The 19,874-nt window shown below is 50.7% G+C and overlaps 1 protein-coding gene across 4 annotated transcripts in view; it reads left to right on the top strand.

Moving 5' to 3' along the window:
• The window catches only part of FAM107A (family with sequence similarity 107 member A), a 55,168-nt gene extending 37,620 nt beyond the window's left edge, over nucleotides 1-17,548 (top strand). For 3 of the 4 annotated variants that reach the window (XM_028518848.2, XM_028518844.2, XM_028518845.2), the window contains 3 exons: nucleotides 12,626-12,800; nucleotides 14,328-14,484; nucleotides 14,985-17,548. In XM_028518848.2, the coding sequence (XP_028374649.1) occupies nucleotides 12,631-12,800; nucleotides 14,328-14,484; nucleotides 14,985-15,092 (435 nt within the window). In that variant the 5' untranslated portion in view covers nucleotides 12,626-12,630 and the 3' untranslated portion in view covers nucleotides 15,093-17,548. Of the gene's footprint in view, nucleotides 1-4,720; nucleotides 5,034-12,625; nucleotides 12,801-14,327; nucleotides 14,485-14,984 lie in introns of those variants that run through there. The other variant, XM_028518846.2, reaches the window with a different exon arrangement.
• Nucleotides 17,549-19,874: the final 2,326 nt, after the last annotated feature.

The following is a 19,874-nucleotide window of genomic DNA, read 5'->3' as shown; positions in this document are numbered from 1 at the left end:
ATGCTTGGCTGTGCTTGGTGAGCTCTGCAGTGCTCTACTGAAGGTTCCCCTGCGGTTCGTTACCAGCATCCTATCTGGAGCTCAGGCCAGGCTCCTGGCAGGGAGGGAAGCATGTCTCTGCTGCACAGAGAGACCCCTCCCCAGGTGCCTGTGGGCATCATCGACTGTACTTCCCCTCTGCAGCCAGAGGGGCAGCCAAAGCCTCCATCCCGGCCTGCCAAGTAAGGTTGCCAGATACGGAGTACCCACTTAGAGTTTAATTTCAGATACACAATGAATAATAATTTAGAGTCTAAGAAACTATGCATTGCTTATCTGAAGTTCTCATCTAACTAGGCATGTTGCATTTTTTGTTTTTAATCCTTACCTGAGGATATTTTCATTGACTTGAGAGAGAGAGAGAAACGTCAGTGTGTGAGACAAACAGGGATCTAACCTGCAACCTAGGTGTGTGCCCTGACCCTGAACCTGCAACCTTTTGATGTGCTGGATGAAGCTCCGACCAACTGAGCCAACCAGCCAGGGCTGGGCATGCTGCATTTTTATTGCCAGGAATCATGGAACTTTGCTTGGCTTGACAAGCTATGGTCTGCCCAGGTTCTCCTGTATACACACATACCCTCAGCCTCACACACATCCCTCTCTCCACCCCTAGACCCACTGTCCATCTCTTGTCTGACAACAAGCGGGTTAAACTGTGCTGGGGCGGGGCACCCTGCAGCTCAGAGGCCAGATTAACTGTGCCTAATTACGGCTGGGTTGACAGCCAGCTTTCTGAAAGAAGACTCAGTTCTTCCTCACTCCCTTGCACTTTCCTGTTTTCACACTTGAAATCCCTCCACCGGGGAAATTCTTCCTGGTTCAAACTTGTTGTAAAGGCAACTCTCATTACTTTTACAATCTCTCTGTGGATCCCATGACAAGTTTTTCTGCCAGCGCAGCTTCTCCCCCCGTCCCCCCTCCCCATGTCCTTTCAGCCCAACATGGGGGGGCGGTTGGATCCTAGGGTTGTTGTGTGGGTGGCTCTCCAAACCCTCACTGAGGCTTTGGAAAGTGGCCTTGGAGAATTACAATGAATACAGGGCTGGGAAGGAAGTTTTGAGTTGCCATGGAAACTTCTTGTCTGATGTTTGTGGGCCCCCGATAAGCTGCTCCAGGCGCCTGTCGGCTTGGAGAAAAAGGGCAAAAATGAAAGGAAAGACATTTTTGGAGTTTTTTAATGCAAGCTGCAGCCACAGCCCAATGTAGATGCAGGAAGATTGCCCAGCTCCCTCTCACGATGGCTTGTCGAGGTCCTCGCTGCTTCTTCCTTCTTCCTTTTGCTCCTCTTGTTCTCCAGCACACAGACCTCATGGGGCAGGAAGGGAGTGTGAGAGGGATGTGCGCAGCACCCGGATGCCCTTCAGTCCCCCGAGGATTGACTCTGATGCCCAGGCCCTTAGTGCTCCAGAGTCCGTCCCTTCAGGAGGAAGGAGAGGCCTCCAGGGAAAGCCACACAGACCGAGACAGGAGGCAGCAGCTGTGGTTGACTCCGGCACTGCACGAAGTCAGCTGCTAGAAGGCTCACTTTCCCGGGAGGCCCCTACTTTCCAGCGTTCCCAATGAGCATGACTGCATCAGATGTGCCTCATCACCATAGTTAGTTGGAAAAGGCTGCTCTTTTTCATACATTTAATCTTTATGGCTTTTTTTTCTGATAGCAAAAGAAATCTATGCTTACATGTCTTTTTTAAGCCACAACCATTACAAAAAATATAGTGGCAAAGGAGAAAGGCCTGTAACTTTGTGCCATAGAATAGTGGTTCTCAAAGTCCCGAATATAAACACATGCCCAGGGGCATATGTCCAGATTCCCAGGCCCCTCCCTCACAGGTTCTGACGCAGCAGTCCAGCAGCACGGCCCAGCAGCCCCACCCGGACGCTCATTCTCACAGGCCCAGTGAGGACGGCTGCAGCACAGTGATCTGGAACTGACCTCAGGTAGCAGTCGAGTGCGTGTGCCCGCAGGCAGGCTCGCCGTGCGCACACAGTTCACCCTTGCACAACATGGGCTTGATCGGCACAGGTCCACTATAGGTGAATTTGCTTCGATAGATACTGTAAATGTATTTTTCTCTTGTTTGTGATTTTATTAATAACGCTCTCTTCTCTCTAGCTTGCTTTCTTTTAAGAATACAACATATAATACACATCACACACAAAATATGTTTTAATGGACTGTTTATGTTACCGGGAAGGTCTCCGGTCAACAGTAGGCTCTTAGTTTTGGGGGAGTCAAAAGTTAGAAGTGGACTTTCCAGTGCACGGGGGATCGGTGCCCCTGATCCCCTCACTGTTCAAGGATCAACTGTACCATTTTATCTTGGAAAAAACGGCAAGTTACTACGCCTGTGGTCTTGCAGTTTGATTTCTCACTAAACATGAAGTGGACATCTCTTTGGGTCAATAGACATGCGGCTGACTGCACCATATTATGGGGTGTAGCAAAACCTCCCACTGATGGTGTGTGGCTGTTGACCATTGACCTCACATGCAGTCACACACATGTGTGCACACACACATGAACACACACGCAAGATGGCACTTTAACAAGTTCAAGGATGTCAATGCTTTTGGTGTCTGCAAGTCAACAATTGGCACTAAGCACCTTGGTCCTGCGACAGGAATACGAGGAAGGAGAAGGGGGGGCCGGCCCTCAGGCTGGCAGCCTGGCAGGTGAGCCAGATGGGTTTGTACACGAGTTGAACAGTGAGAAGAGCTTTAGCAGAAGAAGTACAGCGAGTCCCAACCGCCTGGGGAAAATGGCTCCCAACCTCAGGGGTTCCTGCGCGACTCTCCTTGGCCCTCCGAGGCTCCAGGACGACCATCAGAGTCTTCCAATAAAGGAAACACAGAGTAGGCTTGGAGGTCGTGCTGACCCTGTGTGGACATGGGGACTGACGGGGTCTGCTCCTCTGCAGGGGCTGGACTGTGGGGTTCTGTCTTCTCTAGGTGGTGAGCAGAGCTGTCCTCGGTTCCCCCGCCCGGGATTCCTGGTACCCCTCCAGCGGCCAGCAGGCACTGGGAATGATTCAGAAGAGCCACTGTGGGCCCCGAGAAATGTCTGCAGAGTCATTTGCAGAGCAGGGCAGCATGGGGGTGGGACCAGAGGCGAGAAAAGTGCTTTGACAAGAATTTAGTTGTTGTCCTCCATGTCGGAATTTAGTGAAATTAAGCCACAGGAGGATGGAAAGCTGGGGGAGGGTACCATTCAAAGTACCTGAAGAGAAGCAGAATTTAGGAATAAGAAACAAAAAGGAACACTCATGGCTTGCAAAAAATTACTTGCTACCTGAGCACTGGTGATCTCTAAGTGTCACCAGAAGGGCCAGCTTGGCCAAGACTCCCAGGACCTGCCGGGCCTGTCCCCAGCCCCTCGTCAGCCCTGTCTCCCACCTCCTCCTCAGGCCCCACCCTCCAGCCCCGCTGGCCCTCCTCCACTATACCAAGCTCCTTCCCACACTGGGAGCTTTCCACGAGCTCGTCTTACTTCCTACAATGCTCTCCTATGTGAACAGTCTTCACCTGTGACTGCCCACCATTCAGGCCTCCACAAAATGTCACCTCCTCAGTGTCCACCCTTTCCAGGCTCCAGACCCTCCCTTCACCTCACCCAGTCTTACTTTCATCTTAGCACTCATCAAAGCTCAGCATTTTCTTGTCTACTTATTATCTGTCTGGCCCCTGCATGTGTAGGTTATCTGAGCACAGAGATACCATCTGTCCCATTCATACTGTAGCTCCAGCATTTGGAACAGTGCCAGAAATAGTAGGTGCTCAATAAATGTTGATTAAATGAATAACAGAGGCAAAAACTGCATTTTTAATGCCCCTGTTTATGGTTGGTATATGTCCTGAGCTTCATCACCTTCTGGACAAAAAGATTCTTCATGAGAAAGTAAATGGGGGAAGAAGGCCAAATTTAACTGATAGATGCCAGCCTCCTCACTGGGGGACTAAGGGTAATGATAAAAAGCTAGAAAACACTTCCACATTTTCCAGTGAACACTGATTCTGAAGTTAGGAGAACACCTCCATTATCTATAAGCACCGAGGTTGGCCTCTGGCATCTACACACATTCTTTCTTTTTGCTTCCATGCATTTCCTCACTGAGCCAGGACTTATGACATGCATACCCCACTGCTACACGCTGGGGTCTTGCCCTCGGGTCACATCCAGTCCAGTTCTCTCTGCAGGAAAAGCTCTACTTGCTGAACATTGACTAATCGCTTTCACTAATGTCATCTCATCTATGTTTTCTCCCAACCAGCCTGTTATTTTCCCCATTTGACAAACACAGAAACCAAGGCTCAGGGGCATTGACTGGCTGCTAAAGGGACTGGTACCCAAGCCAGGACTGACCCAGGTGCCTGGAACTTCCCTTTCCCCACATGCTCCCCTGGGCATGTTGGTGCCTCTGAAGTTCAGATGAAGTTCAGGGTATCCAATAAATAATGTATATGCAGCTTTGGACCCATCAGTGCATGGTCAAGAGCTGACCAGTGTTGCTCCCCCCTCCCTTTTACACCCCAGAAGCTCCTGGCCCACAGCAGGAAGTCTGGCTTCCTTCGTATCAGGGATGTACGGGGCTGCACTCTTGCCAACCCTCGCATTAGAAACAAGGGAAATGCCTCTAGAGAGCTGCCTGCTCAGAACAAAGCTTGGCATGTTTCTCATTCTGCAACAATCTAACAGAATAGGTGTTTATTTGTGTCTCTCCAACGTGTGGCTTGGACACCGTGTTCTGCATTGTGGAAGTGGCTGAGCACCAAGTGAAATACTTGTTACTATAGTAACAGTTCCTTTTTATTGATACCAGAATAAACAGGAACGCAAAGAGGCCTCACTGGCTGGCACATTTCAGCCTCCTGCGTTCCCCAGGGGTTTAAGAACCGCCTTCTGGAGGCGGCTCTCAGTGCTAGCCTGGGACTTCTCCGAGGAGTGAGGAACCCAGCAACACCATCCCGAGTTCCCTTCCCGCTGACACCAAGAAGTAAGACTGTTTCTCTTCTGTTTCACCTGCTGTGAAGCTGGGTGCTCCTCCAGGGGGAGGTGCGAGGTTCGGGGGGCAGTGCTGGAGCACTGGGGTGGGCTGTGAGGGGAGCGGAGCTATTTGAGCTTAGTTACCCAGGCTATGTCTCCCATCTGTGAAATGAGTGGGGAGGTAGCTCCTGGCTCTCTGGGCTGGAGAAATGATAGGGGACAAAGTGGAGGGAGGGAGCACTCATCACTGTAGCACTGTATAAGAGGGAGCATTCTGATACAGCCCTCCATTCTCTTTTATCTCTGTCTTCTAAATGCTCAGATGATCTGAGCTGATGCGTGACCTGGCTCCCCCACATTCATTACACACAGTATGGCAGTTTGATTCTCTTCATCCCTGATGGACAAAAGCCTGAGAGAACACAGGTTCCGGCACCCGATAGAGCCCAGCTCAGGTTCTAGCACCTTCTTTTGAGGGCTGTGTGATCTGGGGAAATTACATGGCCCCTCAGAGCCTAGGTTTCTTCATCTGTAAAAAGGGATAATGATAGTACCCGTCTCCTTGATCTGTGGTAAGAATTTCATGAAATGTGGCTGTGGGGCGCCTAGCACAGTACGTGGCCCATTGCAACATCAGTATGCCTACCGTCTGCCTTTTGGTGAATTTGGCTTTTGCATTTTGTGGTACAAGGCCAGAAGTCTGGAACTGGTCCAGAAATCAGGGATTTTAGGATGGGGCGTGTCACTTTTGGGAAATGCTACCAAACCCAGGTAGTTTCTCGGCTGTGAGACAGCCCATCACCTGTGTCTCTGAGTGACTTGGATCCTAAGTGGCTTATAGCTCTGTTGATGGTAAGTACCAGCCAGGATCTTTCCCCTGACGTATCTGCCAAGTGGAGTGGCGGGCATCGTGCCACCGGTGGGCTAGCAGGAACATCTGGTGGGTGGACCCTTGTTCCTTAATCAGCTGCACAACCCTGTCCACCAACCTTGCTAAGGACCTTCCATGTCCAGCCCTGGGAGTGGGAGAGCCCAGTGGCCCCAAGCAAAATGTTCAGGAAGTTTGTCTTGAGTCATTTTCTCATGGAGTGGGGAGGCTGCGTCCAGGCCACGGGCCACTGGAAGATGTGGAGGTGGCTCCCAGATACACAGTTCTTTGGTTGCTGGCCAGTGAAACACAAACGGGCACTTTCCCCACGGGGAGGGAAAAAGCGAGAAGCGTTGGGAAATCCGGTGGCCCCACTCGTCACTTTTACTGAATGCCTCTTTCTTCTTTGCCATCAGTTATTTTAACAGCCTCTCCTCTCCTCTGCCCCTCCACCTCATGAAATGGTGAAGAAAGTCCGGGTGTGTTCTCGGCCCAGCAGCTTGAACAGCAAGAAGGAACAAGGGCAGGGGGAGGGAGGGCAGAGGAGCGAACACTGGCCAACACCCCAGGGAGGGAAGGCCACCAGCTGCTCCCCTCCTAAGCAAAGACCAGTCGTGGGCAGACAGGACTGTGGAATCTGGCTCAGGCCCAAGCTTCTGGTTCTGGGCTCCCCAGTGAGAGCTGGTATTTCATGTGAGCTGGGTGTCCTCCAGTGACTGGGCCTCCATTTCCCTATCTATAAAATGGGCTCACACCCCCTCTTCATTAGGGTTTCTTGAGTATCCAGAGAGAGAAAAGAGTCATAAACCTGCTCTGTTGACTGAAAATCACTTTGCACCAGGAGGGAACTGGAGTGATAGAAAGAGCACTGAGTTTAGAGCCTGAAGGTCCCAGCTTTTGCCACTGTTCTGTATATCCTGGGACAAGTAGCTTGAGCTTCCTGAGCCTCAATTTTCTCATCTACAGAATGGGAATGATAAAATGTTACTGCTGGCTGCCTCCCAGGGTAAGCGTGAGGCCCAGATGGGAGTGAGTGCACCGTCAAATGCGAGTGCTCGCCACAGGCCCCTCAGGACGGGAGTGCGCCTTCAGTGAGCGCCGCTCCACTCGGCCAGGCCAAGGTGACCACATCGTGCACACTGTACTGTTTTGCTCTCCAAACAGCCCTGTGAGTAGGTGTCACTGTCATTCCCACTGCACAGGGACTCAGGGAGGGGAAGCTATTTGCCTAAAGTAACACAGTTAGGAAGGGGTGTAGCTGTGATTCAAACCCAGTCTGTCTCCTCCAAAACATCTGCCTTAACCATGTTGCCTTACTGGTTCATGGGCCATTTGTTATCATCAATGTCATCAAAGAGCCAGAATCACCCGAAGAGGGAGGGCAGATGAAGGAACCTTAAAGCCTTAGACAGCTTTAGGGTCCCGCAGCTGTTTTCAGGATGAACTGTGACCTGGGTCTCCATCAGTGCTACTTTCCTTCCATCCCTTCTCATTGCTCTCCTGGTGGGGGGGTGGGGGGGGGCAGGGAAACTGCCACCGCCCTGGCATCAGCCTCGCCTGCCCTGGCACCTGGTGAGCTCACCCTGGGAGCAGTTAGCTATCCCAGCAGAGCCTTGTCCGGAGTGTGGCTGGCATCCTGCACAGCTTTTGAGGAGGAGCTGTGGGACCTTTTGTGTCATCAGCAGAACCAAGGAATAACCAAGTGAGAAGATCCCAATCTCCCCACCCCACCCCCCAACACACACAAAATATGAGGCCAGTCCCACAGTCTACATGTTAAGGGTGAACACTTTGCCCATTTTGTAGTGCAAAACACTCACTTTAGCTATCACCTATTGGCTGCCTCTACCCCTGCCCTGAACCTTAGCTCATCCCGTCTTCACAGCATCCTGATTTTACAGAGGAGGTGTATCCCATCCAAGGTCAATGAGCTGCTAAGAGCTCTGACTTTAATCAGACTCACCCCTGATAACCAGGCCAACAAGTCAGCTGAAATCACTCAGGCCAAAGCAAAGAAGCTTGTTTTTGTTTTCTTTTTAAACTCCATGCTTTACAAATTTGGCTACTGGAATCACTTGGGGAGTGTTTTAAAATCCCAAAGGCCAGGCAGGGCATCCCAAGCCACTTTAATCAGAATCCCCAGGGTGGGGCTCAGGCACCGGTATTTTTCAAACTTCCTCTGGTGATGCCAGTCTTCAACCAGAGTTCAAATCCCTGGTACAACCAGTGCAGATTCTTTCCAAATACTCACCTGAAGGCATTCTTACTGATTTTAGAGAGAGAGAGGAATGGAAGGAGAGAGAGGAGAGAAACATTTATCAATTGCTCTTGAATGCACCCCAACCAGGACCGAATCTGCAACCTAGGTGTGTGCCCTGACGGGGAATCAAACCTTTCAGTTTGCAGGACGATGTTCCAACCAACTGAGCCACACAGGCCAGGGCTAACTAGTACTGTTTTTAAGAAAGATGAGAAAAATGCAATCCAAGACTACAAATGGGATTGATTAATAATGTTCATTGTTAACAGCTCATGGAGTTGCCACACTGTGCAATCCAAGCGCCCCCCCCCCCCCCACCCCACCACCACAGTTTCAGCTACAGGAGTGAAGCCCTGGGATGTGCAGTGCACGACCTGCCTGGCTGTACGCAGCTGCCCTGGTAGCCAGCACTTAGAGTCCTTGACTTTGTGCTAGGCACTTGCCAAGCACCTTGCAAGTATCACCTCATTCATTCTGCAGCAACCTCATGAAGGGTGCTGATCACAAGCAGCTTGCATACCTGCTCAGCTCTGCTGTTCTAGTGGAAAGCAGCCATAGGCAATAAGTAGTGAGGGGGCATGGCTGTGTGTTCCAAAGGAGGGATTTGGTCCAAAGGCCGCAGTTTGGAGCTTCCTGCTGCAGAGGGTAGGTGAACTTGCACAAAGCTAGGGAGGGGCAGAGCCAGATTTAGTCCAGGTTCTAATGGCTCCAACTTCCATACAACTGAGCTTCATTTTGCATTTCTTTGACAACCAGGGAAGGATATTCACTAGTCACTTTCTCCTCAGCTGCCTCCTCTTCTCCCCTGCCAGCTCTTCTTTGGACATCCATCTTTTTTCTTTTTGGAGATGACCTAATGCTCGCCTCACCTCACCTCACCTCTTTGGCCATCATGGTCATTCCCTCAGAGTCTCGATCTCTCAGGACACCCCAGCAGCCTAAGAGACCTGGCCAGAACAGCCCTGGGATGCCCCTCACCCTCTCTGCATGGAAGGCCCAGCTGACCCCGGAGAGGCCAGGTTTTCTTGGCTTCCACATGCACTTCACAGAGCAATCTCTTTTGTTCCAGCACCCTGCTGACGCTCTTCTCCACAGAGGTCTCTTTTGATTAACAAAAGACAGGAAGCCTGGGCCAGTAGTTTTCTAAGCCCTGGCCCTGCCCTGCCCCTAGGTCCACGGATCTCACACGTGCTGTCTGCTGGAGTTCAGAACCCTCAAGGCAGGGTTTTCCCAGCCTGCAGCTCTGGGCTGAAGAACCAGACACGTTCTTCAGCATCCCTGTTCCAGCTACCACACAACCCTGGCCTCCGAAAAACACCATCCCCTACAGCTCACTACTGATATCATTTTATTCAAAAAGGCCTGGAGCAGATCTTTGAGCCACAGCTGCCCACTGATTGGACCTGAGTTGCAGGACTGGCTACATAATTGCAGGGCCCAGTGCAAAATGAAAACGAGAGACCCTCTTCTTGGTAGAGGCTGGCTGATGGCCTCACCTGTGGGGGGTGAGGGCCTGGCCCCGGGGCAGCAAACCCATTGGATAGCTGGTGACCTATGGGGGTGAAGATTCCCGGCCTGGCCAATTAGATGTTTTTCCTCTGGCATTTAATGGGACAGACAGAGGCTGCCCAAGAGCCCTGAAAAAAACCAAAGTCGGATTTTTAAAAATTCTCCAGACCTGCTGACAGTTTTTTTGTTTTCCCACACAACAGCGAGAATGGCCTTTTTAAAACCGAATGAAATGCGATCTTTCCCGGACTTGAACCCACCCGTCCACCCTCAGGCCACTCTCCTGGTCTCTCGCTCACGCCACTCCAGGCACACTGTGGCTTTTTGTTCCCTGAACAAACCAAGCTTGTTCAAGGTACATGAGTCACACATGCTGTTTCCTCTGCCCCACACAGCCTCCCACCGCCTTCCAACCGTCAGACCTTCAATGTCGCCTCCTCAGAGAGGCCCTCCCCCTGCACCTGACTGAAGGTGTGTCCTGCCAATGGGTCACTATCCCAGCCCTCCTGCCTGCATCAGTGGGCTCCGATGCAAGTTGTAATCGTTTATTTTTGTTGTTCTGTGTACATGGTACTGTCTGCCTCCCTAGGAGACTGTCAGCCCTGTGAGAGCAGGAACCTTTCTTGCTTCCTTCACCTCTGTGTGTCCGCTGTCTACCGCAAATCCTGGGACGTTACAGGAAACCAAACATATTGTAGAATGAGGGTTTATTATCCTATACTTTCTCAGTGGTCATTACTGCTATGTGGGAGCTCTTAGTTTTGTGTGCTTGCTTTGTATCTGGCCATATTATCAAACTCATTAGTCCCACATGCTTTTCTGTTAATACATTTGGGAATTCTGGGTAGATAGTAATATCTCACTTAAGTATTAATTCTGCCCTCTCCTTTCCTAAAGTTATACAACTTATTTCTCTTTCCTGCCTTGTCACTTTAGCTACATACAGTTAGTGATTTTAAAGATGGTGTGACTGATGAAAATTATGAAGCACTGGAAGGTTTGAGGCACAAAGGGACTAAGGGACAGACAGCCAAGAAGCTGCAGCCATGAAGTGTGGTATGGTAACAGCCCGGATGGAATATGGCTGGGACGTGGCAATGGGAATAGGCATCATGGGGGAGTGGGTAATTCCCCAAACTAAAATCTGAAGTGGGGTGTTCTGATGCATTGACTCCCAGACAACTTAACCCCAAAGACTAAGAAAATATTCACATTTCTAAACAGGGAGGATATTGCTATCACCAACTGTTTATTTTGTCAAATGCCCACTTTTAACTACTAAATACTACCATGATCATTTTTAAGGACCAAAAAATTAGGAAAGATATAACCTGAAAACAAACAGCTGTATGAAAAAGAGAAGAAAGGAAATTCATTAGAATTCACATTTTAGAAACAGTTCTGAGAATGAGAATTCAAAAAAAAATTAAGTTATGTCTCTTTGCTCTGACACTTAATCTACATTCAAAATATTTTATAATAATTAACACTTCTTCCAATTTACACAGCACTTTTACACCCGTGGTCTCTCTGTAACCCTCCTAAAAGCGCCTGCCATGGGTAATAGTAGAAATGCCCAGTGTGTGTCTGGAGTGCCACCATTTTCCAAGCACAGTCTTCCCTTTGATCCTACATGCCCCGGAATGTCACCTTGCAATTTACAAGCCATCCAACCCTCCACAACCCTCCAACCCCACTGCGCTGTTGCCCACTTCCAAATTTTTGCACAGACCACCATCCCTGCCTGGTTTACGTGGAAGACTCTGGCTTACCCATAAAACCCCAGCCAGGCAGGGAATGGTTTTCATTCTCCTCCCAGTTCAAGGTGTGCAGAGAAGTGAGAGTCTGTTCAAAACCAACATAGTGGTCCTCAAAAGGGGGCACTGACCCTGGTGGGTGAAGTGGGGACACACCCCCTCGGTTGCCTCATGGAAACCAAATACCTCCCTAAGACCACCCTCTGTGAGCCTTGGTTTCTTCATCTGTACAACGTCAAAGCTTCTACTATCAATTACCGACAAATATGAACTGAGTGTCTACCACAGAGCAGACCAGACTCTGCCACCTAGCATACAGCAGAGGCTCAACCTCAGAAAAGCAGGACTTGTGAAGGGGGCAGAGCCAATCCCTAAATTTTCACTCTATTTACTGTAAGCAGCTAATGGCCAGGCTGCGTCACCTCCCTGACACTTTTTTAGAAGAAATCTCTCTCTCTTTCTTTCTATGCACTTAAAGTTTTGAGTACTTAAAGGATATGTAGCCAGCTTGTGGAGGAGGGAACCCTTCTGCCTGAATTTCAATTAGTTGACAAATGTCAAGCTGCTGCAGTAGAAACGAGGCCATGGAGAAGCCAGACATCTGCACCAGAGATGGCAGCCGTCCCTCTGTCAGCAGAGGCACGGCGGTTTCGGGACTTCGTGCACTCCTCTTTGATCTGGAGAAAGAGAAAAGCTGGACATTTCCATGGAGGAATATGGGATTCTGGATAGGAAAGTTGAGCAATAAGGAGTGATATTTTCTTTTAATTAAAGCATTTATCCAAATTATCTTTAATGAGTACTTATTGCTCCTTTTAAATATTTATTCCTTTTCTGAGCTCATTGGAAAACAGAAGCTCAAGTGCAATCCCTTTCAAGGCAGGGCAGCTGTTTTTTTCAAAGTCAGGCCAAAAGCATTTGCACGAGTCACCAGTTGTTTGTGACCCAGCAGTGCTTCAGCTCTAATCCCCACTTTACAAACTCATCTCCAGCCCTCACATGACCCTGTGCACAGGTTCAGTCATCCTCATTCCACAGTTGAGGAAATTAAGGCTCAGAGAGTCGGCTAGCCTGCCCAGGGCCACACAGCAGTGGGTGGCAGGTGGCCAAGTTTCATCTAACGCCAAGACCCTTGCCCTTCTGCTATGCCCGCAGGGACTGGTGAGACTGTGGCCAGCTCTGGCCAACCCCTCTGCTTATCTCTACAGCCTCCATGTACTCAGAGATCCAGAGGGAGCGGGCAGACATTGGCGGCCTGATGGCCCGGCCTGAGTACAGAGAGTGGAACCCGGAGCTCATCAAGCCCAAGAAGCTGCTGAACCCCGTGAAGGCCTCCCGGAGCCACCAGGAGCTGCACCGAGAGCTGCTCATGAACCACAGAAGGTGGGAGTGGAGCTAGGCTGCCACCTCCTGGCAAACCCCTCCTTGGGCCTGCTGCAGTTTGAGGAGGTGCCCCTCACAGAAGGCAGGCCTGGTTGCAATCCTGGGGCTCCTGGGAGCTTGAGGAGGGCTGGGGGTACCCCACATGTTCACCAACAGAAAATGTGAAGGTTCAAAAGCTACCCACTGTGGCCCTGGCCGCCACATACATTTACTGAGCACCTAGCACTGTGCTAGACCCTGGGGATGCAGAAGGAATGTTCCTGCCCTAACAGAGGGGGGCAGATGCATAACCAGGTGGTTTGGTGGGTGCTTTGATGGGGTATATTCCCAGCAGACAGATGAGCATGTGCAAATGGACAGGAAACACCAGTTTCTCAATGTGGCTGGAAAATAGATTGTGAGGTAGGACAGAGGAACCGTGTGGTCCTGGGAAGGGTCTCAAGCAGAAGTGTCACAATCCTGGAGGGAGCATGAGTGGAGCAGAGAGACCCCAGGGCGGGGACGGGGGGCGCAGGGCAGTGAAAGAGAGAGGCCCAAGATGGCAGAGCTAGAGCTCAGCAATTAAGAGAATGTGGACTAGTGGAGAGGGAAGCTGAGCCTCTGCCAGCTCCCACTCCAAGGCCTGGAAAATAGTCCCAGCTCACAATTCCTGAAGGGAGGTGGTGGCGCCCACACAGCTCCCTCTCCTGGCCGCTTCCAGTATTGGCGCGGGCCGGCTGTGATTGCCATTCTTGTTTTCAGCTGTGTGCCAAGGACCTTCCAGCAGATAACATTTTGTATCCTTGATGTTTGTTTTCCTCTTAGTACGTCATGAGTATTTCTGTGGCTGCCTTTTAGAGTCATCACCACAATTTTTTTAAAGCCTAAAGACACATCAGGGGAAATAATTTGCAATATAATAACAGACAAAAATTAATATGTACCTAGCTTATAAATCCCTAAGGAAAAATGAACAGAAGATGGGTATAGTTCACAAAAGAGGAAATGCAAATAGCTGGTAAACATCTCAAAGACTATTTGATGTGACTAATAATCAAAGAAACAAATGAAAACCTGATATTGTTTCTTACCTACCAGATTCTCAAATTCAAAAGACTGGATGGTGACAGTGGGGAGAAATAGATACCCTTGTACACTGTTCACAGAAGTATAAACTGGGAACCTTTTCTAAGGGGCAGGTGGAAAGGTGCCCAAAATCTTTTAGAGAGTCTGACCCGACAGTTCCACCTCTAGAAACACCCTGAGAAAATAACCTGAAATAACATAAAGCTGGTCTCTGCGGTCAGACAGGCCTGGAGGCAAATCCTCATGCAGCCCCTTTGGAGCTGTGCCTCGGACCAGTGTCTGAAGCCCTAGGAGCCCCCCTTGCCTTCTCTGTGTATGGGGCAGTAAGGGTCCCGCCACCAGGGCAGCCAGGAGGATTACACGAAATAAGAGATAATGGTGTAGGTTGGTGTCACCATAGGGTGCAGCCCTGAGACTGGGATGGGGGAGCTGGGGTCTCCTGACGAGTCCCCCCCACCCCAGGGGCCTGGGCGTGGACAGCAAGCCGGAGCTGCAGCGCGTCCTAGAACACCGCAGGCGGAACCAGCTCATCAAGAAGAAGAAGGAGGAGCTGGAGGCCAAGCGGCTGCAGTGCCCTTTTGAGCAGGAGCTGCTGAGACGGCAGCAGAGGCTGAACCAGGTGAGTGAGGGGCACCTAGCCCGTGTGTGCCTCCAAGAATGTCAGCTGGCCCAAGGAAGAGCTCTGCATGTGGCCACAGTGGCTAGATGAGCAAAATGAGGACTGGACCATGAGTCTACCACTGGCCTGAGTCCTCGTTCTGCCACTCACTTAGCTGTGTGACTTTGGGCCGGTGGCTTCCCTTCTCCAAAGCGCAGTTTCCTCATCGGCCCAGTCTATTATATGTGGTTTCTAATTTCATTCCTACAGCTGCCCTGTGAAAGAGGTGGCATTCCCATTTTAGAGATGAGGAAGCTGAGGCCCAGAAGAAGGAAGCAATCTGAACTAGGCCTCACAGGCAGAACTTAGTCTCAGCTCTGTCGCCCAAGCTACCAGGCTGGTGGCAGAACTGATCCCTGATTCTGTTTCTCCAGAGAGGACCCTTGGTCCAAACCCAGTGGCTTTTGAAACTCAGAATTCCCCTAGTCCCACCCACTTGGCACCTTTCCTCTCTCCTTCAGCTGGAAAAACCACCAGAAAAGGAAGAGGACCATGCCCCCGAATTCATTAAAGTCAGGGAAAACCTGCGGAGAATTGCCACGCTGACGAGTGAAGAGAGAGTGCTGTAGAGCTGGCTGGTGGCACCTCAGAACCCCACAGCCCACCCCTGGCCCCCGCCCTCCCCCAGCCCCTCTGCATCTGGCAGCCCTGGAACCCCAGGCCTTGGGACATCTTTGATGTTCACGCTTGCTCCTGTAAAAATGCATTGTCCCAGAGGGCATGCCTATCCCCTTCCCCGAACCCCCAAAAGCCTCCAGGATTTTCCTTCTGAGCGCCCACCCCTCCTGCTCCAAGAGAAAGCCACTGCTGGGAAAACTTTGACAAAGCACCTCTTCCTGAAGAGGCTTCTGAGTCCTGCTGAGATTCTCCTGGCGGAGTGGGGAAGGGAGGACAGGGGCCCCCTGGCCTGACAAGCCCTCCATGCTGTGCAGGCCCCCGTGGGGCCCTGCTTCTCTGGGCAGCCTGACTCACAGGTTTCAGAGAGCTTCCCTGCTCATGGTTTTACCTGCAGCCAGGTGTGAAGCAAGTAATGGAGCATTTGGGACACCTGCCTTGAAAGCCAACCAAGGGGAAAACAGTTCTCAGTTCTTGGTGAGGAAGGGCAGAGCAGTGCAGCCCGCAGGTGGCCTCTGGCTCACATCCTGGCAAGTGGGAAAGGTACTAACAAAGACAGCTTCTTAGAATTTGCCAGCCTTTCCCCCACACCCTCTCCTCTCCACAGCCCACCCTGTCCGGGCCTTGTAACCACACCTAGCCAGGGCTGCAGCCTTCCTGTTCCCAGACTTCTAGAAAAGCGCTTTCCAAACTTCATTGTGCCTACAAATCACTGGGGATCTTGTTAAAATGCGGCTTCTGATTCAGTAGATCTGGGGTGGAGGCTGAGATTCTGCATTTCTAACAGGCTTCTAGGACCACACTAAGCAGCAAAGCTGGAGCACCCAGGGGTGCTAAATATTGGAAAGATCACCCCTGAAGCCATCTCTACCCCCCAGCTCCCATGGACCTGTGCCCTGGGGGTTCCCACCCACCTCTGCAGCCCTCGAGGCTCTTTACTATCCAGCCCACCCCAGGGACCCCAGGCCTGAGAAGACTTTTAAAGCCTAGCGAATTGTGTCAGGTATGTGATTGTGGTTTTCACCAGAGATGTATAAAATTGCCAATCTGCATTTCCTACCATACTGTTAAGGTACAATTATAGCCAAAAAAAATTTCGTTACCTTTTCCTAAAACCTATGGAGAGCAGATATACAGGGGTCCTACAGGTTTCTAGAGATAGAACCAGCGGGTTGACGAGCCCACTGCCACCCTCACAGCCTGGCCCCGTGGAGTCCCCATGTGCAGTCTCTGAACCCAAGACCACCACCACTTGGTTTTCATCACCTGGGCCAGCTCCAGTGACTTCCAAAGATCCCTCCCATGGGACACCAAATGTTTTCACCTTTTGCTCCCATTTTTAAAGGTTTAAAGAATAAATCAGGTCTGTTTCTTTCTCTCCTGAAGAATAAACCCTGCCTCTGGTTTTGTAAACCCACCGTGGAAGGCGAGCAAGCAGGGCTAGAAAAGCATTTCTTTTCACACCCAGAACTGCCAGGAAGAGCTGCCACTGGGATGCTGTCTGATTCTTACCAGCAGCAGGACCACCCCAGGAAAGGGGCCATCCTGGTCTCCCTCCTGACTACGTGATCAGGATGTCCTTTTCCCATGTGCGGTGCCCACATGGGGATGTGAATAGAGACATGCTGCCTGTGTGTGTGTGTGTGTGTGTGTGTGTGTGTGTGTGTGTGTAAGTTGAGCTCCAAAAGGCTCTCAGAGATTAGAGTGTGGTACCACTGTTTTAAAAGTCTGCGAAATGAGTTGATGCTCAGGATGTATTATCCTTCATAAAGACCACCACTGCCCCAGAGAAGCCACCTCAGAGGTTGATGTGTTGTTCAGACACATGAAGAGAAGGATGATAGAGTCTTTAACCTGGAGTAGGCCCCTTAGCATTTTACTCAGGGGCCATCAGGGGTGCTTCATGGAGGTGGCAAGTTGAGGAGACAAAGCCCTAGAATAGAAGGGACCTCAAGTACCATCTGTCCCATGGAACCATGGCAGACACTCCCATTTACTCCCCAGTGGTCAGACCCAACTCCTCTCCAGCAACCTCCCACTGTAGAGGTTGTAAATCCAGATTCTCACTGTTCCAGCCTCCTTTGAAGCTTGGAGTAAGCATGTGACCAGGTATGGGCAGTGAAATTTAACAGGAAGTCTACAGAGACTTCTGTGAATGCTTATGCTCTTCTGATGAAAGAGACAGAAAATAGGTAACACTCCCCTGCCCCTCCCTTCTTCCTGCCTTGATTGAGGATGTGATGCCTGGGGCCACAGCAGCCCCCTTGATACAATGAGGAAAAGCCCAAGAGGATGTCAAAGACCTTGACCCTATCATCATTTGACCGAGCCAAATGATGATAAGGTCAAACCAGCAGCCATCCTCATCCAGGATTATTGTAAATAAAAATAAAGCTTTCTTTGTTTAAGCCATTGTTGGTCAGTCTCTCTTACTTGCAGACAAAAACATTTCTGACACAGAAAGCCAGCCCTGCCCAGAATTATCTGCAGACTGTACTGAAAACCCAGATTCCTCTCTCCCATCAGAAAACTATTGGATCAAGATCCCCAGCAGCAGTACCTGGGATCTGCAGTATTTCCATACTTTCTCCATATAGTCTACACAGTACCCATCTGAAAACTAGTATTTGGACATCACTAATCCCCACATCATTCAATAAATATTGATTGAGTGCCTGCTCTGTACTAGGAAGCATGCTGTGTCCTGGGGGCACAGTGGAAAACAATACATCTGGAATATTGGAGTGGCCTCCTCTGAACTGATCCCCTTGCTTCTGCCACCGCCCCATACACCCTGTTCTCAACAGAGCAGTCAAATGATCCTGTTAAATCTAAGACAGATCTCACCATTCCTCTGCATAGAGCCCTCCACAGGCTCCCAGTAGAATCCTCCCTGCAACCTAAAAGGTCCTATAGTCTAGCTCCCTCTTCACCTCTGACCTACTTCCCACTGGCCTCCCCCTCACCCCAGCTCACACAGCCTCAGCCAGCCAAGCTCCTCACACCCACCAAGCATGCTCCACCTCATTGCCTTTGCACCTGCTACTCCACAGCCAGGAGTGTTCTTTCCTCAGACACCACACAGCCTGTTGCCTTGCTTTCTCCAGGTCTTTTTCTTGCTCTGGGTAAACGAGGCCCCCCTTGTCACCTCACCTAAAATCTCAACATCTGCATACTTCTGGGCCCTCCTTCCCTGCCTTATTCTCCCTCCTTACCAGTTATCACCACCTAACATATATTTTACTTGCCGATCATGTGCCTCTGCTAACAATAATGTCAGCGCCATGAGGGCAGAGACTTTTATCTGTCTTGTTCACTCCTGATTCCCAGTGGTTTTCCTCCTTCCTCCTTCCCTCCCTGCAGTTGGCTTGGCTTACACAAATCTGGCAAAGTGGGCTTCTGGGACCAGAATCATCTGGCCATCCCACTCCTAGCCTTGAGAAAGGCAGTAGCCCAACAGGGCATAGGGCAGAGTAGGTGCTCAATAAATGTTTGTTGAGTGAACAAGAAACCCTTTCTTCCCCTTCTCCAGCTTCCTCCCAGGTCCAGCCCCTCCCGTCCCCATCAGCCACCTAACTCCACCCTCCACAGTTTTGACCCTGGCCCAGAGATGTCAGTTTGGTCCAGAAGCTTTCCTTTGGCTGCTTGGGCTTCTGTCAGTACACCTGGGCCCCAATGGGATTTGTGCCTGCAGGACCCACACTGGAGCTGGTGGCCATCACCCGGTCCCAGAGACCTTGGAGAAGGAAGGAGCTACTGCAGCTCCGACGTCAAATCTGCGGAAATGGAGACTACAAGTAGCAAGCCTTGTTCTCATGGAGGCCACAGTCTCTCACACCCACGACACCACAAGTCCTGGTGTGGGTTTGGAGAGCACCCTCCTCAGTGGCACCCCAGCACTGAATGCAAAGCCTAGGAGAAAGAGGGAGACCTTAGGAGGGGAAGGCACCTCCCCCCTGCTCTGTAGTGTGAGCTCCCGGGGAGCCCTCAGGTCCCAGGACCTATTGTAGGGCAGCCTTGCCGCACTTGCTAACTGTACAGTTCCTGGGCCATGAGGGCAGGGTCCCTGTCTGACTCTGCTCACCCTTACCAGTCCCAGCCCAGGACCCTGCATACAGCAGGTGTTCAAAAATGTTGTCAGTGGGTATCAGGAAAGATCACTGCATTTATGGAAGGTCAGCGATGTCACCACCCATGACAAGTCAATATCATCTTCCCCACTTTGCAGATGAAGAAAACAAGCTCAGGTAAATTTAAATTAAGGGACTTGATAAGTCACAAAACAACACCTGGGGAGAGCTGGCATTCACAGAGCCATCTGTCTGCAGAGTCTGCCGGGACTTGCTCTTATAAAAGGCTCATAGGAGGGCCCCATGCCTTCCTGACCTTTTGCCATGAGATTAGGGAACCTATTTCACCTTCCATTTGTCATTCGTCCATCTGAACTTGTGGAACTTGACCTCCACCTATAAAAAATAGACTCAGGCCAACACAGACCTATGTGAGTCCTGGGGTGAGGACAGTCTGCACACTGCCATGGTCGCAGCTCTGCTGTCACCCCACCCCCAAGCTACCAGTCTCTGAATCCAGCCACTGGGTTAGAACCCACCATCATGGTGGCATTTCTGTCCCCTTGCAGGACTGGACCTATGGCTGAGCAGTGGCCTAAATGATTTGATGTTTCAGTGCCCCCAGAGACTCACCAACCCCACCGCCACCTTGCTGCCACCAGGGCC

The sequence above is a fragment of the Phyllostomus discolor genome, chromosome 7, assembly GCF_004126475.2.
Source record: "Phyllostomus discolor isolate MPI-MPIP mPhyDis1 chromosome 7, mPhyDis1.pri.v3, whole genome shotgun sequence".
Classification (NCBI taxonomy): domain Eukaryota; kingdom Metazoa; phylum Chordata; class Mammalia; order Chiroptera; family Phyllostomidae; genus Phyllostomus; species Phyllostomus discolor.
This window is presented reverse-complemented; position numbering and strand designations above follow the sequence as displayed.